This window comes from Scylla paramamosain, chromosome 12, assembly GCF_035594125.1.
Source record: "Scylla paramamosain isolate STU-SP2022 chromosome 12, ASM3559412v1, whole genome shotgun sequence".
NCBI classification, from domain to species: domain Eukaryota; kingdom Metazoa; phylum Arthropoda; class Malacostraca; order Decapoda; family Portunidae; genus Scylla; species Scylla paramamosain.
This window is the reverse complement of record NC_087162.1, coordinates 27,125,050-27,151,819: the sequence shown is the minus strand read 5'-3', so window position 1 is coordinate 27,151,819 and position 26,770 is coordinate 27,125,050. Positions and strand designations below refer to the sequence as shown.

Sequence of the window (26,770 nt, the reverse complement as noted above, 5' to 3'; positions counted from 1 at the left end):
GCAATGCCACACACACCTGCATTCAATCCTCAACATTCCTCTTATAATTCTCTGCATGTGATCTCCATAAACAATATATGAAGTGTGCAGCATGTCAGCACACACTGCCTGTTAAATTGAATTGTACTGTAAACAACATTATGCATCCATCAGCATTTTCTGTTTTAAAATATCAGACCAAGGTTGCATTAGTCTCTGTCCCAAACACTCCACTCCCTCTCAAAACTGCCAAGGGAGTGGCAACATTTGGAGCCACTAGTCACCTTCTGTAGCATACAGTCTTTGCAACAATACAATTGCATCATGAAACTGTGCAGAAACACAACAAAATATGATGCAGATGCACATTAGGATAATATTACTCTGTAACATAGTTGTAAATATTGCCCAGTGAGTGTACCTGTTTCCCTTCCCTCTAGGAAGGGAAACTTAGATCCACTGCATGTCCCAGCTCTCATGTACTGACGATACAAGTAACGCAGGTGGGAACCTTGTCCAGTCATACTTGGCTGAGAAGCTGCTTAGTGAAGGCGCCACATGATTTGTTAGCTGTCATTTTGCTGTCCTGTTGCCTCCCTGCAGCATCCCTTGCTGTCTGGCTATTAGAACATGCTGTCATAATGAACATACTGTCTTGTGTCCACCTCACTTCATGGACAGCCCTGGGGAGGGAGTCCAGGCAATGGGTGGAGGAAGGTGTGTCATAATGCTCTGGGAGATGCAGCATAAACAAGCAAATGTTACAAGGTTTCATTAGTTGACTAGTTATTACTAAGTACGCATGTGGCTGTCTTTACCAGCAGATGGTAAATGTGAGATGCACTTTGTCCCTGTCTTAGTAATACTTTATGTCCATTTAATGAATATAAAAGTAGATAAATTGATTTAAAGTGAGACTGAACATAAATAATTCACTTGCAGAAACTTTCTTCAGTGAACCTTATTTCCTTTCCTGTTTTGTCTTATATCATCCTTAAATACCACAAAGAGGAATGCAATAAACCATCCATGTTCCCTAAAGAGTCATGTAGGGTGTGTGTTTCATCCCCACAACCCAGCAGCTTCCACCACTTCCACCACCCTCACACCCACCTAGCTCACCTCCTCCACCCACCCAGGTCACGCTCGCCCATATCAGCCATTCAGTCGGTGTTTGAGTGTGCCGTGGTGCTGCTTGGATCTGCTGATGTGTCGTGGAGAGCAGTGCGCCATGCTACGCAAGATGACAACTTCTGTGTGCGACTAGCAGCAGTGTGTGTGCCAGCCCTGACCCAGGCAGTGATCTCAACACTGGCAGATAAACTAGAGGTGATACTTGTTGCACTTGCAGTGGACTAAAGATTAAAAAAAATTATTGACACAATGGGAAGGAGTTCTTTATATTACTCATTGGCCAAAGCTACTATACTTTGATCCATACTGTGAGTGGCATCTTCAATGAACCTTTTTTTCAGCCTTTTTTTTTGCCCTTAGGTAGAAGCCCTCTTATATAATAAAATAGTGAATAAGCATACCAGCAACTGGACAATAAAGAATAATGTTATTTAAAAACGGGTGTCGGAATAGGCACTGAGACACACCTACCCTGCTCTGCCCACAGCAAGTGAAGATGACAGTGGAACACATGAGTCGAGTGAGTGACATTGGCGGTGTGCTTCTTCAGTACCTGCGGTGTGTCATGTTCTTCTGGCACCGCTACCATGAGGATGTGCAGCCCCGTCAGGCACGAGTTCAGGCCATCAACGACCAGGCCAAGCAGGCATGTACCCCCACCACACCACACCACACAATACCACATCACATACACCACATCTTATGTCTGAGACTTTACTTAGTAGCATCATATTTAAGATATAGGGTAATGTATAGAAAACATCCCATTCTGTTCTCTTAACCATCATGTCCATTACACCATTACTCACAGTCCATCCCATCATGCAGCTGCAAAGCAAGCTGGTCTTTAAGGAGAAGCGAGTGAAGGTACTCAAGGAAGAGGTCAGCAGCTTAAAGTCAAGGTTACGTGAAGAAGAGCGACATGTCGCATCCCTGAGGAGCAAGCGGGCAACGGTTGAGGGGGAGCTGGAGACAGTGCTGGAGGTGATCACCCATCTCAGCCCGCATTCAGAAAGGTGGGCGTGGAGTATCTAATGAAACAATAGATGGTATCTCTTGCTATTTTCTACCACTATTTTCACACTAACTACTCTTCTGATCTTGCTAACAGCATGCCTTCCTTCTAATGTCCTCAATGCACAAGACTTTCTACTTTCTTTCACCCATATTCTAATACCAGAGTTATCCAGTATCCTCAGTCTTTCATCCCATTTTATGGTAAACTCTGGAACTTTCTACCTGCTTCTTTATTTCTTCCTTCCTATGACATGAACTTTTTTTGAGAGGAAAGTTTCTGGGCTCTTTTCTTCCATTTTTTGTCCTAGGCCAGTGTCCCTCTTACATTAAAAACTTTTATATGATGCACAGTATTATCATCAATTTGCACTCACAGGTGGCGTGAGGAAGCAAAACAGCAGACAGAAATGCTGCAGCAAGTGACTGGGGAGTGTTTGCTTGCTGCCACATGTTTCACTTACCTGGCCGCACTGAGCCCAGAGGCAGGCGAGGGGCTGGAGGACGCCTGGCGGAGGGACCTCACTGGTCGGGGCCTACTGCACCCTTTGCCTGAGGATGCCCATCAGGAGAAGTTTAGGTGAGGTGTGCATGTGAATGTGTGTGTAGTAATCAAATGCCAGGTTACATGCACCTCATCCCTTGTATCCCTTGCAGGCTTGTGTCAAGTGTAACAGAGGTGGAAGTATTGGTGAGGGAGGCCGTTCAGTTCCACTCGCACCACAAGTCCTTGCTCTTAGTCCGTGACCCACACTATCTGGTACGCCACACCTTGATCACTTTTGCCCTTGTCTAAAGCTGAACTCTGATTCTTGTCCATCTTGATTATTAATGTTTCTTTACATGCGTATAGATAGTGTTCTGTTACTGATTTAAGTCTAGAGTTTTGCTACAATGTGTCCTCATGCAGGTGGAGGATTACTTTGAGTCAGGCACGTGGCTGCGGACTGATGGTGTTTCATGGCTAGAGGAGCTGAAGGAGCAACTGACAGTGAGGGAGCAGCATTGTCCTGTGTACCTGCACCAGGAACACAGAGCTGCCCTGGAGACTGTTCCCTGCATCCTACACTTGCTGAAGGGTGAGTTAAAGGAAGAGAAAGGCTAGAGAAAAGTTTTGTCTTTACTCTATGTATTAGGGGTGTAGTAAGATGGTTCATGAGACTGTGTATCTTCTCCCACCAGGGACTGATGGAGATAAGAATGTGAAAGATGTGTTTGAGTGTGTGGTGCTTTGTCTGGGCCATGCTGTGCAGGATTGCTGGCTTAGTATATATATATATATATATATATATATATATATATATATATATATATATATATATATATATATATATACGAGTATATATATATATATATATATATATATATATATATATATATATATATATATATATATATATATATATATATATATATGTATAGAGAGAGAAAGAGAGAGAGAGAGAGAGAGAGAGAGAGAGAGAGAGAGTATTTTAATGTGAAACCTGAATAGATCTGCTCAATAAACTGGTGTAAAGCCTTAGCTTATGATATCTGAGACTGGTTGATTTGTTACTAGTGCTGTATTACAAGACAATGTAAGTCAGTGAGGAGAAAGTAAGAATGATCTCTTGGTTGATATGTTCTTTATGCATTGTCTAGTCTTCATGAGAGTCTGCACATGTGATGTTATGGAAGCAAATCTTTTATTTACATATTCACTGAAGGACAAGATCAAGGAAATACCAGACATTCTCTGCAGTCATTGAAGCATTGTTGATTATATGAGTTGGAGTGCCTTTATGCATTCTGGTTTCCCATGTGTGTCACTGCACTTACTTAGGTGTTTGAAAATACAAATGCTTTATCCCAGATGTTTGCAAGTCTAATGGCAACAAAATGACCATGGTGGTGGTGGTGGTGGTGGATGACAGCTGCTCCACATCCCCATGTCCTCTGTGTTCTCGGCTCACACTCCTTGACCTTTCCCTCCACTACAAGGTAAGTACTGCTCTAGTATTTGCATCCACCAATACTTAAAAGGATCTTATGAACAAGACACTCACCATATTGTCACTTGTTCAGGGCATTGTGCAGGTAATGGCTGGGACTCTCTTGAGGTGGCGCTCCCCAGACCTGCAGCAGAGAGTACAGCAGGCAGTGGACACAGTGGTAGGTGCCAGGAGACAGAAGGAGAAGACTGAGGCGCAGCTGGTATTCTCCCTCACCAGTGCTGCGACAGTCACTGCCTCAACTGAACTTACAGGCTTCATGGGACACATCAAGGAACTCAATGATGTATGTTTAATGTGTGTGTCTGTGCATTTTGATGATGGAAGTAAAAGTCCTTGCCTTCTATTTCTTTTGCTGATGTATCACTGGCTGGCAAGAAAGTATTACTCATGCATTGTATTTTCAGGTGACAGGAGTGTTGGTGCAGCAGGAAGAGGAGGTGAAACAGCTGACAGAGATGGTGGACTGTCAGTATGCTCAAGCTGCCTGCCTTGCTGCCCGCCTCTATGCCCTCACCTCCACACTGGGCACTCTGCATACTAGCTACAATGTGCCTCTCAGTTTGGTGCAGGACAGTATTTCTCATAGGCTTGCATCATCAAGTCTTGATGATGCCAGTGAGCAAGTTTCTCAAGGTGAATAAGAAAGATAACATTCAATGTAATTGCTTGCTTCTGCACTAATGCAGCTGAATTATATCCAGTACTGCTTATGATGAACAGGGTAAGAATTTCAGTTAGAGAAGTGAAAAATCACTTGATAGTGAAAGGAGAAAAGAAGTGAATGTAAGTACACAAACAATTAGAATTCTACAAACTCAGACACTAATTATGTACTCATAACTCATAATTAAAGTTTGCATTCCCTGTTATTCATACAGAGGAGATACTGCAGGTTGTAACAGAGGCAGTGTTCGCTGTGGTGGAGACGCGACTGCAACAACAACACAGGCTGCTGGTGGCCACGTGCTTTGGTCTGGCAAGACTGAATATGTTCTGTGAGGAGGAGGACTTCTTGAAGGCTTTCCTTATTCCTCTCAACCTGGATGAAACCTGGCTGTGGGGGAAGGTTGTTCCCCCAAAGAAGGAAAAGAAAGCTGAAGTTGATGAAGAGGAGAAAGAAGGGGAGGAGGAGGATAAGGAAGAACAAGACATGGAAGAAGAGAAAGATGAGGAGGAAGAGAAGGACAAGGAGGAAAAGGAGGATAAATCTGAAGAGGAAGATCCAGAAACAAAACCATGTGAAACTGTGGAAGAACATCAGGACCAGACAGATGAAGTCTTCCCCTCCTGGATACCAAGTGAATGTAATGTAAAGGTGTGCTTTGTTGTGTGTTTGACAGTCACTCAGCCAGAGTAACTGCACCACATAGAAATAGGTAGCACCAAGTGATGGGTGGTGGGGCATTACATTACTATTATCTTATTGATTTGATCTGATTTTCTTGTAGATAATGATAATGAGTTGTTTGTCTGCTTCCCTGAGGTACTCTGATTTTTGTCTGTCTAAATACTCTCAGTCATCAGCTATTGCCCATGATTTCACATTAGAAGCCAAACTTAGACATTTGTGAAGGATGTGATGATATATATTCAAATTGTACTATGATTTTTATTTAAAAAAGAGTGCAAGAATCTTGGGCAAGCTGTCAGAAGGGTGTTGTGGCTTGTTCTCCCCATCATCTGACCCCCTTGAGGAATGTGCTGCATCTTCACTGCTGCAGTGGCTGGCGGGCAGTGCATCAGGCTGGCAGCAGACCTTCCCTGCTAAGACAAGCCTCCACCAGGTAGCAGGCATTCACACACACATGACACCAAATTGACATACACTGCTTAATAATATTGCAGTTTATGCCATCACAGTTTTTGATAAACATCAACTCAGCCATCACAATTTGTAATCTATACCTTGAAACCATTTAAATTGTGTCCAAAGGTATTGGAAATAACATGTTAAATCCATAATGATAAAGATGAATTATATACTCAGAGTACCTAGATGTATATAGAAATATTATGTTTTATAGCGAATACTGGTTTGCATATCACTCGTATTACACAGGAAACTATTGGAATTTCATAATGCATTTATTAGGACTATATTCCAAAACACTTCCATGCTGCACCTTCACTACTTTCAAAAGGCTCTACATATGGTAAATGAAGTTACATGGGTTTTCAAGTGTTTCTATGGTTCTAGTGACAGATTAACAGAATATTTACATTATTAACAGGAGAAACACTCTTGAGAACCTGACTAATCATATCTGTTGCCTTTGAAAATAGTCATGGTGAGAGAGCAGTGTTTCAGAATACAGACCTTGCATGTATGTGTATGTGTGTGTGTGTGTGTGCAGGCTGGACAATGGGTGGTGCTGGCTCGTCACCTGAGGCAAGACCAGATGCTGCCTGCCATGACGCAACTTGCCACCCTGGTGCTGGGAGCTGCTGCCTTGCATGCCCACCCTGACCCGTGAGTGAGAGAGAGAGAGAGAGAGAGAGAGAGAGAGAGAGAGAGAGAGAGAGAGAGAGAGAGAGAGAGAGAGAGAGAGAGAGAGAGAGAAATATTTGTATACAGGCATGTAGTGATTGCAGCAGTAGTAGTAGTAGTAGACCAGTGGTAGCAAAACAGTAGTAGTATAGTAAGGACAGTAACAGTAATAGCATTGAAATATTAGCAGTATTACATATCCTTTAGCCAGTACAAGATAACTAATACACAAGATAAGCACACAAGCTACAGGTCAAGATATATTGAGTTGGTGATTGTCAGTATGAGAACACAAGTTACAGGTGAAGCTATCATATACAATACACAGTGACTGTTCCCTTCCCTACAGAGTGAGCCGAGGTGTGGGGCTCCTGGGCAGGCCGCACTGCACACCTGCCCGAGGACTCACGTCACTCATACAGGTGAATACTTACTTGGTTGTAGGGCTTGTAGTGTATTATTTTTTTATTTTTGTAATACATGGAGGATGCCAATTTTATCTGTCTATCTATATACGAAAAAAAAAAGAAAGAAAGAAAAGAAACAGACAAAGCACAGAGTCAGTTAAAGATACAAAAAAGGGAAGAAAATAAAGTTCACTATATTGGATCCCACATGGCTTCTCATCACCTGCATGAAAAGGAAACAGCTCATGACCTCTCTCCCTTGATCCTGGCAGGTGAACGTGGGCCATGGTGGCTGCGCTCCTCGGGCAGTGATGGAGGCAGGGCAGAAGGGTGGCCTCCCTTACTACAAGGTGACCTTCCTCTCCCTGGCCACAGCTACCAAACAGGTGAGGCATTACAGTCATGGGGCAGATGTTCCTCCACACATTGCATTACTTAGAGCCAGTTCCAATCTTTCTTGTTAGCTACACAACCTGGCAAAGGGCTCACTGGCAGGGGGCTCACTGGCAGAAGGCTCACTGACAGGGCCTCACTGGCAGGGAGCTCACTAGCAGAGGGCTCACTGGCAGGGGGCTCACTGGCAGGGGGGCTCACTGGCAGGGTGCTCACTAGCAGAGGGCTCACTGGCAGGGGGCTCACTGGCAGGGGATCACTGGCAGGGGGCTCATTGGCAGGGGGATCACTGGCAGGGGACTCACTGGCTGAAGGCTCACTGACAGGGGTTCACTGACAGGGAGCTCACTGGCAGAGGGCTCACTGGCAGGGGGCTCACTGGCAGGGGGCTCACTGGCAGAGGGCTCACTGGCAGGGGGCTCACTGGCAGAGGGCTCACTGGCAGAGGGCTCATTGGCAGGAGCTCACTGGCAGGGGGCTCACTGACAGAGGGCTCACTGGCAAGGGGCTCACTGGCAGAGGGCTTTCTGACAGAAGGCTCACTGGCAGGGGGCTCACTGGCAGAGGGCTCACTGGCAGGGATTAACTGGCAGAGGGCTCACTGGCAGGGGGGCTCACTGGCAAGGGCTCACTGGCAGAGGGCTCATTTGCAGGAGGCTCACTGGCAGGGGCTCACTGGCAGAAGGCTCACTGGCAGGGAGCTCACTGGCGGAGGGCTTACTGGCAGGGGCTCATTAGCAGGAGGCTCACTGGCAGAGGGCTTACTGGCAGGGGCTCATTAGCAGGGGGCTCACTGGCAGAGGGCTCATTGGCAGGGTAGGGTCACAGGAAGAGGGATAACTGGCAGGAGGGTCACTGGCAGGGCTCACTAGCAGAGGGCTCACTGGCAGGGTTCACTGGCTGGGGGGGCGATCACTGGCAGGGGGGTCACTGGCAGAGGGATAACTGGCAGGAGGCTCACTGGTAGGGGGGGGGTCACTGGCAGAGGGATAACTTGCAGGAGGCTCATTGGCAGGGGGCTCACTGGCAGGAATAACTGGCAGAGGGATAACTGGCAGGAGGCTCATTGGCAGAGGGATCACTGGCAGGAGGCTCATTGGCGAGGGGGGGTCACTGGCAGAGGGATAACTGGCCGGAGGGGGTCATTGGCAGAGGGATAACTGGTAGAGGGATAACTGGCAGGGGGCTCACTGGCAGGGGGGTCACTGGCAGAGAGATAACTGGCAGGAGGCTCATTGGCAGCGGGGTCACTGGCAGAGGGATAACTGGCAGGAGAGGGTCACAGGCAGAGGGATAACTGGCAAAGGGATAGCTGGCAGAGAGTTAAGCAGTCCTTCCCTACGTCTGGGGGTCGTCTTGCAGGAAAACCGGCGTCTCTCAAAAATGGGAGATAACATAGAGAACATGCCATTCTCACTTATGGCTGGTGGAAATGATAAATTGATTGATAGGTTTATTGTAAATATGAAAACTGAGGTGGAAGTTCCCAGACTCCTTGGTGAGTGCTTATGCAGTATATAAAAACTGAGACAATGTTATGCTTCATGTTATCAGTGCCTGAGATATACGTAAGTAGATTATATATTTGCCTTTGAAGAAGTGGTCACGTGTGCATGTGTGTATGTGTGTTATCACGCCTATCAAGAGTACTGTACATAGTTGTGCACACGTTTATCTGACCACCCGCCCTTCATGTATGTTAAACGGGTTCAATGTCCGCAGGCTCACCTTTGGTCCTGAGGCGGTGCTGACAATCCGTGCGTGCGTGTGTGTGTGTGTGTGTGTGTGTGCGTGCGTGCGTGTGTGTGCTGGCATGCCGTGAGCGACTTAGTAGCAGGGTTATGGTCTGTGATGCCTAGTGTATGGGGACAGACACTGACAGAAAAGGAAAGCCGTGAATCAAGCTCTTGCTGGGACTCTAAAGAAATTGAACTTTCACGAGACACCGTATGCATTTTCTTTAGTCTCAGTTTCTTGTTCGTGTTTTCTTCGGAAGGTCTGGATCGCATATAACCTCAGCCTGTACCACCATCCCTCTCACTCACACATACAACACACCACATCATACTTCATCCCGGTCTCATATTTTCCAAGTCAGGAAGAGTAGATGCCGATCACTCTTGAACATGCTAGACTGGCAGAAAAAAGACAGTATGTTGCCCACTTAGGCTTTCCCGTCCCGTTCCCATTATTTCCATGACCAAGGGCAAGAGACATGACTTTGTAGAGGCGAGTGTTGTGTCGAGTGTGTGAAGTGCTTGATTAGATAGTGTGTGCGTTTGAGAGAGAGAGAGAGAGAGAGAGAGAGAGAGAGAGAGAGAGAGAGAGAGAGAGAGTTACATTTTGAAGACAGTTTACAAACATTTTAGAAACAATTTGAAAACTGTCTGGAAACAATGTTCCTTAGTATGGTACAGTCTAGGCTCGAGTTACAAGAATAAATACTTGTTGAGAATATCTATGATGCTTGTTCCTTACTATTGTTTATCAGTGTTTATCATCAGGGTCACATTTCAAGGTGAGCAATGAATTTACAATATTGCCCTTATTTTTTCTCTGAGATGAACACTTATCCTCCTCTGCTTCATTACTAACACAAATACGACACACAATACAAGTGCCAACGCATAGATAGAGCAGAGGCGTGACGATGTAATAATTTCCTCCATTGTAAGAGAGGGAGAGGGAGAAAGTTTCGCAGGTATTGTAAAAGATTATAATATAAACTGAAAGTTCATTGTGAGACACTAATAATAATCGGATCTAACTTATACCCGTCATGGTCATATTATCGTACACTAAATTAAGCGGATTAATTTTAAATGCATTCATTTAGGTCGCTCCTGAATTTCGCCATCCAGTGCACTGAACTTCCCTACCGGTGCTCGCTGCTGGCTGCCTGGGAACCTAGCGCTACCAGTATCTGCTGTGGTAGATCGAGGCGTCGCGGGGGTGGAGGTAGGGAGGGAGGGAGGAACGCATTACGGGGCAGCTGTGGCCAGGGAGGTGTTTGGCTTAACTTCCCCGAGGCTAATCACGAGACAGCCACGCTAACCCTACTGCCTTGGGTGCCTCGGATTGCACCTTTCCGTTTCGCTGAGGTGATGAAGAAAGTAGAGTTGGAAGAAAAAAAAAATTAAGATAGAATTAGGAACCGCCTCCTTCTCCTCCTCGTCTCTCTAAATCCATCGTCGTTCTGGTCTTCCTTCTTATTGCCCTCGTCTTCCATCTCCTTGTCCTTGTTCTCGTCATTGTCGTCGTCTTTGTCACCCTCTTCCTCCTCTTCCTCCTCATTGGCCTCGCTCCCTCGTTCACTTATTCGTTCAATTCAGTGTTTAAATCACGAAAACGAATAATTTATAGTTGCATAAAAAAAAGGTACGATATATCACATCCTGTTGAACATACAGTAAAAGTAACAGAATAACGACTTAGGGACGCTGGAACGGAGCATAGGAGACAAGAAAACTATACCCAAGTAATGAGAGCAGATTTTGCTTGGGGTGTGACTAGGGATAGACGGGAGGCCAATGGATAGGAGATTAGGGAAAGCCTTTGAAGAAGATGACGCTGATGAAAGGTGATGATAAGCATACCAGTTATTATATCGTGTTTCAGATTTTGTGTTCTATATTAGCCCTAACTCTTTGACTGTAGGAACCTGATCTCGTAAATTACTGGAGAGAGAGAGAGAGAGAGAGAGAGAGAGAGAGAGAGAGAGAGAGAGAGAGAGAGAGAGAGAGAGAGAGAGAGAGAAAGAGAGAGAGAGACGGACATACGGACAGAAAAGTTGTATATTCTAACGAATTAAATCAAGAACAATGAAAATGAACTCCCATTCGCAATTTTACTTACAGCACAAATAAAATAGCCTATATAAAATACATCAAACAGTAGTAACAAAGGAACAATAATGAAAATAGTAAATTAATCAATCAGTCTGTCTTTCTTTCAATAACTAACCAACTAAACAACTTGACAAAATAAAAACAATTAAATTTCCGCATACAAACCAGCAACACACTCCTGACGCAGTAGTAGTAGAAGTAGTAGTAGTAGTAGTAGTAGTAGTTCTTGTTGTTCTTCATCTTCAGCCTTCTTCGTCTTCCCCTGCAGGAGGTGCGGCGGCGCGTGGTGATGGCTGGACGGCGGCGCACGTGGCTGGTCTTGCTGGATGCACAGGCCGCCCCTAGGAACCTCGCCCACGCCCGCCTTGCCCTGGCTTCCCTGCCCGCTACCCTGCCCGCCCCCACCGTATTCTGCGTCGTCCCCTCCGCCTGCCACGCCTCCGTCAGCGCCTCCCATAGTGCCGTTGTCGGTGAGTTATAATCTTTCTGTATGTTTGTATTGTTGTTCTCTTTTTTTTTTTCTTTACTAATATTTTATTTACTGTTCTTATTCTTATTTCTTTCGTCTGGTTATGTATATATGGAAAGGTGATCCTTGTTTTTTTTTTTTAAGTGCTGTTCAGATATATATGTATATATATGCATATATTATATATATATGCATATATTATTATTATTATTATTATTATTAGTAGTAGTAGTAGTAGTAGTAGTATGGTTCTGATGGGTATTTTTCCCACTGAGAATGCAGAAGAGTAAACAAACTATCACGAGAATTATTCGAAAACCTCTGAAAATCCCTTAAAAACTTCTAACAATAAACTCATCTGAACTATTATCCCCTACTACTGTACATGCATTTCATTACTTCCCACTTACTTCCTTCCGACTCGAACTCGTCTTTCACCTTCATTTTTCTCTCCCTCATCTACCAACCAAACGAAACAACGAAATATTTACGAGCGGGAACCATGCTACTGCTGATGCTGATATTGGAGATTAGAGCAACGCAACAACGAGGTTATTGGCCCTCGTTCGTCAAAGTGGGTAAATACGAAATCAGTACTACGAATCGGCCACACTCTGCTGACACATGGACACCCAGTGGAAAGAACACGCAGGAATGAGGACATGAGAGTGGAGGCGAGAGTTGTGCCAATGGTGGAGGCGAGAGAAACAGGTTTGACGTGGATGAAAGAGTTGGTCTGTTGAAGATGGCGTGGATCAGCCAGGTGGAGGGAAAAATTTAAGGTTAGATGGGCAGACGGAATTGAGAGGGACATCAAACAGCTGTGCCTGGAGAAAGAGGATACTCTAGACAAGTTATTGGCGACAGCGTATAATAAATATTCTGAAACACTTCTGCGCCACACCTCCACTGTATTCAAAAGACTAGTTGAAATTACACAGACTATTAAGAGTGTTTTCACGGTTCTAGTGGCAGGTTAAGAAGATATCTGCATTATTAACAGGAGAAATACCCTTGAGAAACGGATAATCACCTTTGTGGCCTTTGAAAATGGTCATGGTGAGAGAGTAGAGTTAAAACCAAGAAGAGTACGGTGACGCAGCAGCATTAGTAAGTAATCGTACCCGTGAGAAAGAGTGATAATCCCGTCACTTACAGCTGCGCACCCTGACCTTGATTAATTGATTACTGACTGTCAGGTAATATGTTTTTTTCTTTTTTATGTAAGAGGGGCACCGGCCAAGGGCAACGAAATTAAACGACAAAAAAAAAAAAAGAAAAAGAGCCCACTGAGATGCCAGTCCCCAAAGAGTCAGAAACGATCGTAAAAAATGTAGGATAAGTGTCTTGAAACCTCCTCCTTGAAAGAGCTTAAGTCACAGGAAGGATGAAATACAGAAGTAGGCAGGGAGCTCCAGAGTTTACCAGAAAAGGAAATGAATGATTGGTTACACTGGTTGAATCTTGCATTAGAGAAATGGAAATTATAAGGGTGAGAGAAATTAGAAATTCTTGTGCTGCGAGGTTGCGGGAGGAGGGGAGGCATGTAGTTAGTAAGATCTGAAGGACAGTTAGCATGAAAATAGCGATAGAAGATAGCAAGAAATAGCGGGAGAGACTGAAGAATCTCTCTCTCTCTCTCTCTCTCTCTCTCTCTCTCTCTCTCTCTCTCTCTCTCTCTCTCTCTCTCTCTCTCTCTCGGTCAGGCAGTCCATAACATTGCCAGCAAGATCGAGAGGAAGGCGAGAGGGCGCACCAGTCACCACAAACCACTCCATGGGAAGCTGACACTCGTTACGTGCTGCTGTGGACTGACTTTACCTTTCCCTTCTCTCTTTGCAGCTTTTTCTTTTTTTTCTTTTAAATTTGAACAATATATGATTTTTGTTACTTTTAGCTTTCATATTAACATTACTGGTATTTTCTATGCAGCTTAAAATTTCAGCGCCACGCAAGAATTTGTTTGATTATTTCACTTCACTTCCCTTCTTCCCTTCAGTGCACGTGGAGCGCCCCACGAGTCTGGCTTCCGCCCTGGCAGCTTACTTACCCCGCGCCCTCACCCCGCCCCGCCCGCCCCACCACCACCAGGACGCCGCCACCACCGCCGCCGCCCTCACCACCGCCTACGTGTTCTCCCTGCTCCATGTAAGGGATGGTTACTTCACCTTGGGAGGAATTGATGTGGCTGTGTTTAAAACGGAGAGCAACAACTGTGTGTGTGTGTGTGTGTGTGTGTGTGTGTGTGTGTGTGTGTGTGTGTGTGTGTGTGTGTGTGTGTCCATCCGATCGTTTCAACCAGCCTTCTTTCATATTCTTTAAAAAAACGTGTTATGCTTGAACTTCGTCAGGCCCGTGGGGAACGAGCGGCCTCCTGCTGGGTGCACCGGCCGCTACTGACGGAGACACTACTGGGGGAGGCCACACTAGCGGCTCGGCGACAGGGCACCGCACCCGCTGGCCCTGCCTCGGACCGCCTCATCGCCTGGCGGGACTTGGCTCAGTTCCTGGCGAAGGTGAGGGTAGTAGTAATAGTAGTAATTGTAGTAGTAGTAGTAGTAGTAGTAGTAGTAGTAGTTACAGTCTATGGTTATACAGAACAAACACTCCACCAGACTTGCTCCACCCATCTGTTAGCTGCCTGTCTGTTCCAGGCCAGCTCACTACTATTTCTGATCCCCTCATTTCCACGAGTCTTCCCTTATTTCTATTATACCTGTCCTCTCCTTATATTATTTCCACGATAGTCTTCCCTTACCTACATCACACCTGTCCTTCTTCTTCAGGTGGTCGTGGGCAGCGTGGTGAAGACAAAACTAGACCAGGTGGTGATTGACACAATCTTCAGTGACCACATCAACGGTCAGGTGCTGAGGAAGCAGGTAAGGGGACCAGGAGAGGCGCCCCATAGCCCCGTTACACCTTTACCCAGCCCTGCCACGCCCCTTCACTCTGGGCGGCGGGAGGCAGAGGAGGAAAAAAGTCAAGAATCATTCGCGTCCCAGCCAACTCACGTCCTCCTGCACTCCCTTCCTGCCGGGGATCTCATGCTGGACATCTCGCGGCCGCCCAACAAAGCCATAGGTGAGTTTCTGTGTTCAGAAACGCTTTACTCTCTCTCCACGAATATTTTTAAAGGACTCATAATTAGCTTGGTTCTCAAAAGTGTTTTTCCTGTTAATAATGTAGAAATCTTGTCACAGAGATGATTATTCGGGTCTTCAAGAGTGTTTTTCCTGTTAATATCATAGAAATTTTGTTAATCTCTCGCTAGAACTGTAAAAAAAAAATCCTTAAAGTCCAATATAACCTCAACTAGAGCATTTTGAAAGTAGTGGAGATGCGGGCAGGAGTGTTTCAGAATGTGGCACTTCATTCTGCTCTTGTTGTACACACACACACACACACACACACACACACACACACACACACACACACACACACACACACACACACACACACACACACACACACACACACACAGGTAATATACTTCCCTCTCAGCAAGAATCATGGTATTTATAGAATGAACCAGACGGACAGGATCGACCGGCCAGGAGTGCGTGATAATGCATGATCTGAGCCGCACACACACACACACACACACACACACACACACACACACACACACACACACACACACACACACACACACACACACACACACACACACACACACACTTACGGGTGGGAATCAAGGTCCATCATATTCATAACTCAGTTCTTTTCTCTCGGCGTCGGTGTGTTGTGCCTCTAGTGTGTTCCTGATTTCGTCCAGCCTCGTCACTCCTGTATAAAGTGACATCATCTTCATTTCAGAATTATAAACAAATTACAAACTAAAAAAAAAAAAAAAAACTATTATTACACTGCGTTCAGAGTAAAAATCTCAGCGAGACCTGTGTTAGGTTGGCAGCCCACTGGCCCGCAGAGTCTGAGCAAAACTCAACCTCCCTTTGAAAATGCCTGCATTTCTTCATATAACTCAGCAATTACACAAGTTAGGTGAATATTGTTTATATCCGGAGATGAAACAGTGTTTGTTCAATTATATCTCTATTTTCAATTTCGATGCAGTAGAATACCGAGTAATGATGGCAATTAATTCAAGGAATAACATTGTATGGTTTACTCACACTTTACTTATAATCGTTATGTCCAGCCATTATGAAGTTATGCTTGATATTAAACGTGTCTTCTCGGACATAAAATAGATACTCCTAAATATAAGGATACTTTCAGATTTTGCATAAAAGTTATACAAAAGAGAAAAGGAAAGATTTTCATGTGTTATCCATTTCGCTTTTCGTCGTCCAGTGTCGCGCAGAAGCAGGGTAGGCAAAGGGTGTGTTATCCTTCCTCTCCTTCCGTCTCTCCTTCCCCACCCACTCAACCGTGCTTTAATCGTACCGAACTTTTTTTTAAATCGAGATTTCAGCATCTGGTGACATCTGGCAACTCCAAGTGTCGCGTTTTGTGTTGCGTGCATTAAGTTAGGCGTTTTTTTTGTGCATGCAACGTATTTACCCCTGCACGGGAGAGGCCCTCTGGCAGTCTTATAAGGCTCGCGGTCTCTTCGTGGCGAATCTTCAATAAGGCGATAGTTTTAGGGCTAGGACCAGAATCATTACTCACTGGTGTTACAGAATAGTTCGCCATTTCTCGTAGACACATTACCTTGTTTCATATTTTCTAAGATCCCTAACAGCAAAATACATTAGCTTCAGGAACCAAGTAAACCCGAAACTCGCTCACGAGAAATAGTTGAATGTGAAAAAAATGCGCTTCTTTCATTCAAATAGCATTAATTTCCAAGACAGCGAATCTTTAATACGCTTATTTAACACTAAACTCTCCAGCCACAACTGGTAATTCGTGTAACCATGACATCATGAAGAGAACAGTGCTCAGCTAGTGATGTCACCAATACAAGCTTTGGACGAGAGTGATTGGTCAGGTTTCAAAAGTTCAACACTAGCTTGCGAGATGCATATTAGACGATATCGTGGAATAAAATAAATGAAGCATAATGTTAGTGGTGAGTCATTAGGGAGCTTTAAAAGAAGATTAGACAAATTTATGGATGGGGATGAGGTGAAAAAGGTAGGTATGTTTCATATAGGGATTGCCACGTGTAGGTATGATGGCTTTTTGCAGCTTCCCTTATTTTATGTTCTTATCCGACTAAAGCGTTGCTTTTCTGAACACTTGTGTTGATATGATTGTTATCAAACACGTGAAGTTAGAAACTGTATACTTAGCATGACGTGATAAATAGAAGATGGTACACATATTCAAAGAATTATTACTCATCATTAGCTGTGACTCACGCGGTAGTTGGGTGGTAAAATAGTTGCTCAGTTCGGGCCCTGAGGTGCTCATGTTACAAATTAAGTGAAGTTTTCTCACTAATTAGAAAAAAAAATAAATAAAAATTACACATATGTAGCACCACAAACTCGCACCCCAAGGAGGTTCACGCCTGCGCGCCGTTAAAGAGACGGTAATTGTTAATACTCTAATTAGAGACGCAGTAACGTGATCATTAGCCAGATGTTTGGCTGTAGCACACACATTTAATCTTGTATGTATTACTATTTGCCTAATGATGTGGAGAGCCCAGACTTAATCTTTCACATTGCTTTACTGCTGGCAAGAGTCAGCACTGCAGCAGACGTCCTTGTTGTGGCTACCACTTCTCGCATCTGTTATTCATTATTATTTTTTTCTCTTTCCCTTTTCATCCTGACAACCTTAAGTAGGCTCTGATGGAAGTTACTGAGATTTTTTGGGATGTTTTCATAATTCTAATGGTAATCTGATAAAGACTGGGCATCATGGTTAGAACACTTCTGATCGTCTCGTAACCTTGGAACTAGTCATTATGAGAGAATTATATGAAAGGGCATATACTCATCCCTAGACAGTTGTACTACATGATTATTAGTCAAAGAAAACATTTGGTCAATAATCACGGCAGGCCGCTTCGAGTTACACAATACTGATGATGGCTGCCTCTGTAGCGGCGCGGGGTGCAGGTGTGCGAGGGGCGTGGACCTCCGCGGGGTGCCAACCTGTATTGCTATACATGTGCCACTTCTAATTATCGAGAAATCTTAGCCTTATTTCTGACACGTGCACATCAGGTCCGAACTGAGCACAATAGTTACCAAGCCGAAATTGCGGTAAGTCTCCCCGCAGCTCCGCCCACCAGTATGGCAAAGTCACCATAAGAAGCCAAAGTTTTAAAACGCTTTAGACCCTTTTGAAAAAGCCTTAGGGATCCACACGGCTCTTGTGGGGTGTTTTCTTTTTCCAGCGATGATGCACAATCCACACTTGCTCTTCCACACTTAGTTTGCTGGTAAGACTGAGAAATGTAGCGACATCCTTCTTACTGACCAGCAGTTCCCCTGCTCTCTATTTTTCATTGGCTTTATGTGTTGACTACTTTGACTAGGCTCTAGTGGAAGTTATTTTCAAAGGTGCTTCTGATGGTAGTTTAACATTAACAATATGTTTTTTACTCTGCTCTCCCGCCTGAACAACGCTCGGCGCCGCAGCCAGCGTGTGCGGGCGTGTGGAAGCGAGGGAGGCAACGCTGCTCGGCATTCCTGAAGGCCGTTGCCTGGCCGAGGACAGCCGCAAGATGACAGCCATTCTGGAGGACTTCACCGAGGCTCCCTGGGGTACGTGTGTGTGTGTGTGTGAGAGAGAGAGAGAGAGAGAGAGAGAGAGAGAGAGAGAGAGAGAGAGAGAGAGAGAGAGAGAGCTGCGTGGTGGTATTGTCCGTGAATTCAAATGTTAAATTCTTTTGTTGACACGTTCCTCAGTGGCGGCGCCGCTGTGGGTGGCGGAGGGCCTGCTGGAAGAGCTGCAGGGCGCCCTTGGGAGCCCCGTGGGTGTGGTGGCGCAGCAGGTGATGCGCGAGGTCACACCGGAGACGAGGGCGTGGCAGGAGGAGATCAAAACGTGGGACGCCCAGCAGGAAGCGGCACGGCGGAGACTGGCGGCGCTGCGGCAGGTGGGCGGGGGCTGCTGGTAGGCGGCGGGGCGTCTTGTCCTCGCCCGCGTTCTTATTCTTGAACTTACCTCCTATTAGACATTAAGAACATAAGAACATAATGGAAGCTACAAGAAGCAATCAGGCCTAGACGTGGCAGTTCCTGCATGAATTAGGCACACCTTTTGAGGATCCAGAACAAGGACTCAGGATGCAGTGAAGGAAACCATTCGCCTTCCTTCCACTGTGCTAAGGAATGTAAATGATAAAAATGAATTAGTTTGTGAGATGGAGGGATGGAATTAATGTAGAACTGCGAAGGCTGAGAGTCACAGAGGAAGATGCAAGTGACAGAAGCAAGTGAAGGAGACCCGTTCATGGCGCCAACTCCTGACTTTAGGGAAACGGCGAAGGGAGAAATAAAGTTTTTATCCTTTTCAGGCCCAATGCGCATCACAGTTCTACTCACCGCTCCCTCTTGCTTCGGTTGAATATTACTACATAATTTCAGAGCAGACGTGCACTCTGTCACTCACTGTTGGCTCATGCAAGTAATCTGTCTGTCTGCCTGTCTGTTTGTCTGTCCGTGTCTGTGTGTTTCTGTCTCATGTCTTCACAGCAGCAAGGCAAGTGGGTGAACTAGAGGTAACACTAAGATCGTCCACCGTGGAATGGTCGGTAACTGATTCTGAAAGTACAGAGATGTAAAGAATTTCAATCTTTTCCAAGTAAATAGATAGAGGTAGTTCTCATGGTTTTATTTGTGCTTTGTAAAATCATGTAATGTTACTTAAGTACCGGATATTGTACTTGGCCATTGGCAGTGAAGGAGTTTATCCAATTACAATGCTAACCACTAATGCATCGGGTTGGGTGTGATCTTGAGTCCTTGTGGCTTTATTCCTGTTCAGTAAGATCATGTAGTGTTATTCAAACAACAGGTGCTGTACTTCGTCATTATTGGTGAAGGCGTTTGTTCGACGACCCACTATTGCACTATCCTGGGCGTGGTATCCTGCAGGCTTTGAGGGAGGCGAGGATGCAGCCCGCGCAGGCCCTGGTGGCGCTGGGGTGCGTGGTAAAGTCCTTCCTGCTACACCCCGCTGCGGCCACCTGTGCGGGGCGCGCCAGCCGGGAGGAGGCGGTGGCGGGGCGGCGGAACCTGTGCAGCGTGTGGCGGGCGCGGGCTGTGGTGCGCTGCGTAAAGGATCTGGCCAGGGAGTGGAGGGAGCGACGGGCACACCTCATCACTTGGGTACGTTCTCTCTCTCTCTCTCTCTCTCTCTCTCTCTCTCTCTCTCTCTCTCTCTCTCTCTCTCTCTCTCTCTCTCTCTCTCTCTCCGAGGAGCATGAGTAGCCATAAAAGGCTCACATCTCACCTTTGTCATCTTCACTTTCATGACGCGCCTCGTTATCCAGGATGAGACTGGGAGTTACGTTTTCAGTGCCTCGATTTACCTGAAAAAACGGATCTAAGGTCATGCGTTTCATTTATTTATTTATTTTTGACTTCTTCATTACTTGACGGTAACGACTTGTAATTACCAGTCATTTAAGAAAGATCTCTCATCTACGTTCGTGATTTTTTCTTTACATATAAGGACATCCTGCACTGAATGCGGCGTTATCTTCACTTCACTGGTTCTTTTTGCGGCTAATAGCAACACTTGTATAATGACGCTTAATTACCTCGTGGTTTATAATTTATATATATATATATTTTTTTTTTTATTCAAGGTGAAACTGTAGTACGCATTCATAAGAATTCTACTTCTTTCACTGTTTCCTTAGAGAGAGAGAGGTTGGCGCCGTGTACGAGTCTCCTTTAGTTGTCTGTCTCTTGCATCTTCTTGTTACTCCCACCCTGTGCAGTTCTAGCGCAATTCTTTCCTTCCATCTTGGTCTCTGCCTTCCCCCCTCGATGTTCTTCCCTCAACTTGTTTTCTCCAGGCGCTTTTGATTGTCTCATGGTCTTCTCTTCTTCCATCTACACTTTTGCAACTACATGGGCGTGTCTATAAGTGCGTTCCTCGAGGCTCTAAGCTGGTGGCGGGGCTGAGTCCTGGAGTGCCACCTCCCTCCCACCAATCAGGGCCATTGGGGGTGAGGCAGGGGAGCCGATCACTGCAGCACGACACAATAACATTTAAAAGAACGAGTGACACTGCTGGTCTGAGCTTGCGGTGGTGTGTTGGGGTGCACAATAACCAGGCTTGGCTGATCATTCCCTGTGTAAGGATTATGGAAGCGCAAGTCACGAATTAAGCCCCCACACAGTGCACGGAGAGTAGGCCAGGCGCTGCTCAGCCTCACTTTTGCTGCTGCTGGTGGCGAAATGGTCCTTGGAAGGTGCAGGGTGGAAAGCTTAGAAGGGGAGGGAGGAGAGGAAGAGTTAAGCTTAGAAATGATTGGAGGAGAAAAGCTTAGGAAAGGAGGGAGGGTGTGAGGTAAGCTTGGGAGTGATGGGAGGAGGAGGGAGGGAAGATTAGGAAGGGAGGGAAGCTAAGTCTAGACTCCCCCATGACGATCTTTCTTTTGTCTCAGTAGCACCAGTAATTAGTTCAGCTTGTCTTTCTAAAGATACTACAACAGTTGGTATTATTTACGCAGCACGTTCTCTGCTGTATATTAACCAAGCTACTACTACTACTACTACTACTACTACTACTACTACTACTACTACTACTACTACTACTACTACTACTACTACTACTACTACTACTACTTTTCCTCTACTTCTACCACCACCACCACTAACCCCACCACTGCCCCCGTGCAGGCTGAGGCAGAGACTCCCCCATCAGTGGTGCGCCTGGGCCTGCTGGCGGCACCCGGGTGGTGGCTGAGCGCCCTGCGGCAGGCGGCGTGTGCCCGCGCCCACTGGCAGCTACACGGCTCCCAGGTGCACGCCCTCCCCGCCACGCCACAGCACGACCGCCCGCCCCAGGTATGTGACGAGGCAGTGTTTGGGGACAGGTGTAGACAGGTAGAGAGAAAATTCTTGTTTTTGGACAGGTAAATAATATTGACCGATTTTCAACTATTATTACTGTTAGTATTGACAATAAACTAGTATATGTGTTTTCAGGTGACAGGTGTAGACAGGTAGAAAGACAGACACAGAAAATATTTGCGTCATTTAGCTGTTAAAGAGACGGTGATTGTCAAGGATTACTATTCAATTTAGATAATGATAAACTAATATTTTCATTTCCAGTGAAAGTAGACAGTCAGGAGGAAAGGCAGAGAGATGAATAAACAGACAGGAAATACTCAGACTACTTGGCAGAAGATGAGGGTGATTTCCAGACACTGATACTGAATTTTAATACTAGTGATAGACAGATAGTGGTGTATGGAGGTGACAAATTAAGACAGATAAAATGATGGACAGGAAATACGTGGAGAGAGAGAGATAAGGTGGCGGGGATTCCCAAATATTATTATTATCAGTGTCATTGAGTGTTTATATTGATAGCAGTGTCATCATTTCAAATTACATAACTATACATTCAATGACATAATTCGTTAGTATTCGTGGCGTCGTGTTCATTAAGTCTTTTTTTTTTTTTGGAAAGTGTGACAAGATGCTGCGATGTTGCGTGTTGAAGTTTGCTAATGGAGTTTTTTTGTCAAGTCTGTTTTCTTTCTGTTATGTGGCTTTCTTGTACACTTAACGAAAAGAGTGGTGTCACATTTTACAACATGCTTCAGATCCCAGTAAGGCTAAGCACCATATTCTGGAACACTTCTGCTCCACACTCCCACTACATCCAAAAGGCTCTCGTTGAAGCTACACGGGTTTTTTAAAGGTATTCTTGTGGTTTTAGTGACAGACTAACAAAATTTCTGCATTATTAAGAGGAGAAACACTTGAGAGCTCGGTTAATTATCGCTCTGGCTTTTAAAGATAGTCATGGTGAGAGAGCTAAGCGTTTCAGAACACGGGCTTAAGAGTGGAGGTGGGCGAGAAAGACAAGCTGATGCAAAGACGAGAGCAAGAATTGAGTCTTAGGAGGAGAAGACTTAGTATCTACAAAGGAATAAAACGACAAACTATTCAAAGTAAAAAAGGAAAATAAAACAAGAAAAAGTCTGGTATGCACTTCACCACAAAAGAAAAAAAAAAATAATAATCTGATTTAAAAATGTGTAAGAGAGAAAAAAAAAATAACTACAAAAAATATAAGGCCAGAAGAGAAGTATCTAGGAACAAAGAAAGTAAAAAAATTCAATTGATATTATGCAAATGAACGTAATTAATAAAAGAGAGAGAAAAAAGTTAATGTCACGTCCTTTGCATCAATTAAAAAAGAAGGAGGAAAAGAAAAAACACCTGATGCTAAAAAAATAAAGAAGTAAACGAACAGTTACAAAAAAAATATATATATATTTCGTTAGACAAAGGAATAAAACTGCCAAATCATATACACATGAATGAAAAGATAATTGAAGTCACCCATGCGCGATCCTCTCCACTTCCGCGGAAAGCTGATAACGAAGAGCGAGAAGAAGAGCGAGAAGGGACGCGTTGAGAAGAGGGATGAGCAGGACGGTTTGTGAGTGTATGGACAAGCGAGTGGTAGATCTGGTGGCGGACGGAAGGAGACGAGGCAGACTCTAGAGGAGGTGGTGGCGTTACATGAAAGACAGCCAGAGAGAGAGAGAGAGAGAGAGAGAGAGGCTATATGGAAAAGACTATAGAGAGGAACACCTGTTACATGAACAAGGGAAAGACTGCAGAAGATGATGATGATGATGATGAATAAGAACAATACAACAACCAAAGCATCACATATCCACTTACCAAAACATAGCATGAACTCGAGACACTTAACAAATTACCCTTTCAAAACTACAACTCACCTCGGAACAAAACAACACGAAAAAAAACACAAGACAAAAGAGGACTACACAAGACAAGGCAAGACACTCACCCTCTGGAACACCTTGCGAACTTCACCTTCCTCACCCTATTCCTCCTGAACCGATACAAGACAAGATACTCGTAAGACAAGGAAAGACAAGGCTTGCCCTCTAGCACACCTCGCAGACACCCTCCTCATGACTCGAAACAGGACAAAACAGGGCAAGGCAAGGCAAGGCAAGAAGACACAAGACAGAACAAGACAACAGCTGCCTCATTACTCAAGATAACACAACACAACGCAAGACAAGACCCCCTTTAGCACATTTTGCGGACATCAACCTCCATCACCTTCCCATCCTGACTCCTTGCCTCGTTGTGTCATTGCTTCCCAGACAGACACGTAAGCTGCTTAGTGCTGCGATCCCGGCGGCTATCAGTGTGTCAAGTGCAGACGTGGTTTGGGGAGGCGGACAGCGCGGGGGTGTGTGATGTGCAACAAAAGGGATCAGCAGCGCGTCTGGGCCAGTTGCCGTCACGGAGCAGCGGAATGAATGGCACGAGCAGGGATTACACTCAATGGACACTGATGAAATGCAAAACGCTGCCTCGTCCCCTTCCACCCAGCCCCGCCTTGCGATAGATAGCCTTTATAGCCATGAATGAGAGAGAGAGAGAGAGAGAGAGAGAGAGAGAGAGAGAGAGAGAGAGAGAGAGAGAGAGTCTTTCACACCGGCAGGACGTTTGACAACAATAAGATATTACTTGGATAACTGGTTTAGTTTGTGTGTGTGTGTGTATGTGTGTGTGTGTGTGTGTGTGTGTGTGTGTGTGTGTGTGTGTGTGTGTATGTGTGTGTGTGCAGTTTTGTATTGTGATGTGGTGAGTTGGTGAGTTCCTCTTACAAGTGATGATACAGAAAGGTTGACTGACTGACTGACTGACTGACTGACTTAATGGCGTCCAAACTGGGATGCCATATAGCGCCTTATATAATCATAAAGGACGAGTTTCAAACTGTTACCATCACCATCATCATCATCATACACGTATAAGGAACAAAAGCCTCTAACCAGGGCGCGAACAGGCTGTGGAAGGAAGCAGATGCAACTATGGAAAAGAAAGGAAAAAAAAAAGAAGAAAAGTGAGCAAGTTGACTCGGAAAAAAAATAGGAAGTTATGTTACTTTTTCTTCCACTGGTAAATCTGAGGCGCCCTTCATGTGTCTGTACTTCCTCCAGCGTGCGACTTGAGCTGTTGAAGAAGATTACCTGAAAAGAACCAGATGCAAATATGGAAAAAGAAAAAAAAAGTGAGCAGTTTGACTCAGAAAAATAGGAAGATATATTATTCTCTGTTCACTGGTTAACTCTGAGGCATTCTTCTTGTCTGTGTCTGTACTTTCTTCAGCCTGTGACTTGATCTGCAGTAAGAAGAGTACCAAGACGTCTCAAAAATTAAACTTGCTCGTCTTTCTGGTTCTCCTGTTTCTTTCGCGGTAACGACACTGAAGCGGGTTGTGATTGATTTTTTGTGGCCCTGACTAGTCTCCCTGACATGCACAGAGAGAGAGAGAGAGAGAGAGAGAGAGAGAGAGAGAGAGAGAGAGAGAGAGAGAGAGAGAGAGAGAGAGAGAGAGAGAGAATATGCTCAGTCTTCCCTTAAATGCTGGGACGGGACGCAAAGACACGAGGAATGGAGCATTTATGGGAGTCTGACTACAGTTGTTGAAGGGAGCATTAGAAAATGAACATGCAAACAGAGCATACAGTCTAAGCCTTTGAAAAACGAAACTTTTAATGTCTGTGGTCAATAAACAAAACTATCAACCTATCTGTCTATCTTTCTATCTGTGTGTGTGTGTGTGTGTGTGTGTGTGTGTGTGTGTGTGTGTGTGTGTGTGTGTGTGTGTGTGTGTGTGTGGAGCGTTACGCCAGAGTTGGGTGTGGGGATTAGGGTGGTGTTGGTGTGGAGAATAAGACAAGGCATAATACTGGGTGTGGTGGTGGTGGTGATGGTGGTGGTGGAGGTAGTGGTGGTGGTGGTGGCATGACGGTGGAACATTCACGCATTATAGTCGAGACATTAACCAAACAAATAGGTAGACACTGAACATTACAAAGGCAATTCTAAAAGTCACCAGATCCTATGTTATGCATAATCTGTGTGTTCTCATCCTATGTTCTGTGTGTGTGTGTGTGTGTGTGTGTGTTCTAATCCTATTTCCTAGCCTTTTTTTGTGTATTTTAACCTCATGTTTTTGTCTGTGTCTTCTAATCCCATATTTTACCTTTTTGTGGGATCTGATCCGATGTTCTGCTTCTGTGTGTTTTCTGATCCTATTATCTACCTATTAATTTATATTCTAATCCTATGTTCTAATTCTGTAAAAGCTCTGAGCCCATGTAGTTCCTTCCCTATGTGTTGTAATCCTATATCTTAGTTCTGTTTGTGTTTTAATCCTTTATTCTAATTCTGTATGTGTTTTGATTCCATGTTCTGTCCTTATGTGCGTTCCAATGCTATATATATTTTCTGCTAATGTTCTAATCCTCATATTCCATCTATGTGTATGTTCTAATGCTCATATTTCATCTATGTTTGTTATAATCTCATGGACAGGGCGTGTACGTGGAGGGCGCCAGGCTGGTGGGAGGGCGCTGGGTGGATGGAAAGGTCGTGCCTCTGGATGCCACGAAGGAGCTACTGAAGGAGGAGGAGGAGGAGCAGTGTCTCAGCCTCGCCCTTAGCGTGTCCCACTCAGCCCCTCCCTGCGCCGCGGTAAGACCCTTATTTTGAAACACCTTTGCCCGCACCTCCACCACCTTCGAGAGGCTCTAGTTGAAGTGGCAAGGAGTTTTAATGGTGCTTTTACGGTTCTAGTGACAGGTTAACAAGATTTATTCATTATTAACAGGAAAAACACTCTTGAAAACCTGACTAATCATCTTTGTGGCCTTTCAAAACTGTCAAGGTGAGAGCAAAGCATTTTTGAACATGTGACTTAAGTAACAGACCTTCAGTTACTTGTGTGACAGTTTGGTTACGTATTCTAATTACTGGATAAAAAGACAAAACAATACAGGAAAAAAAGCAGGATAAGAGGAACAGAGTACACCCAATAGAAGAAAACAACACTCCTTTTCCAAATTTTCACACTTTACTTCATTAACT

At 44.9% G+C, this 26,770-nt stretch overlaps 1 protein-coding gene across 8 annotated transcripts in view; it reads left to right on the top strand.

Moving 5' to 3' along the window:
• LOC135106040 (dynein axonemal heavy chain 10-like) overlaps positions 1-26,770 on the top strand; it is a 72,030-nt gene that overhangs the window by 38,795 nt on the left and 6,465 nt on the right. For 4 of the 8 annotated variants that reach the window (XM_064014842.1, XM_064014835.1, XM_064014836.1 and 1 more), the window contains 23 exons: positions 1,119-1,308; positions 1,601-1,759; positions 1,942-2,129; positions 2,507-2,707; positions 2,785-2,887; positions 3,038-3,206; positions 3,980-4,107; positions 4,192-4,404; positions 4,526-4,754; positions 5,000-5,436; positions 5,744-5,905; positions 6,476-6,591; positions 6,959-7,031; positions 7,289-7,402; positions 11,526-11,727; positions 13,726-13,874; positions 14,078-14,242; positions 14,513-14,810; positions 18,290-18,415; positions 18,560-18,750; positions 19,751-19,984; positions 21,509-21,676; positions 26,219-26,377. In XM_064014842.1, the coding sequence (XP_063870912.1) occupies positions 1,119-1,308; positions 1,601-1,759; positions 1,942-2,129; positions 2,507-2,707; positions 2,785-2,887; positions 3,038-3,206; positions 3,980-4,107; positions 4,192-4,404; positions 4,526-4,754; positions 5,000-5,436; positions 5,744-5,905; positions 6,476-6,591; positions 6,959-7,031; positions 7,289-7,402; positions 11,526-11,727; positions 13,726-13,874; positions 14,078-14,242; positions 14,513-14,810; positions 18,290-18,415; positions 18,560-18,750; positions 19,751-19,984; positions 21,509-21,676; positions 26,219-26,377 (4,174 nt within the window). Of the gene's footprint in view, positions 1-1,118; positions 1,309-1,600; positions 1,760-1,941; positions 2,130-2,506; positions 2,708-2,784; positions 2,888-3,037; positions 3,207-3,979; positions 4,108-4,191; positions 4,405-4,525; positions 4,755-4,999; positions 5,437-5,743; positions 5,906-6,475; positions 6,592-6,958; positions 7,032-7,288; positions 7,403-11,525; positions 11,728-13,725; positions 13,875-14,077; positions 14,243-14,512; positions 14,811-18,289; positions 18,416-18,559; positions 18,751-19,170; positions 19,477-19,750; positions 19,985-21,508; positions 21,677-26,218; positions 26,378-26,770 lie in introns of those variants that run through there. The other 4 variants (XM_064014839.1, XM_064014838.1, XM_064014840.1 and 1 more) reach the window with 4 other exon arrangements.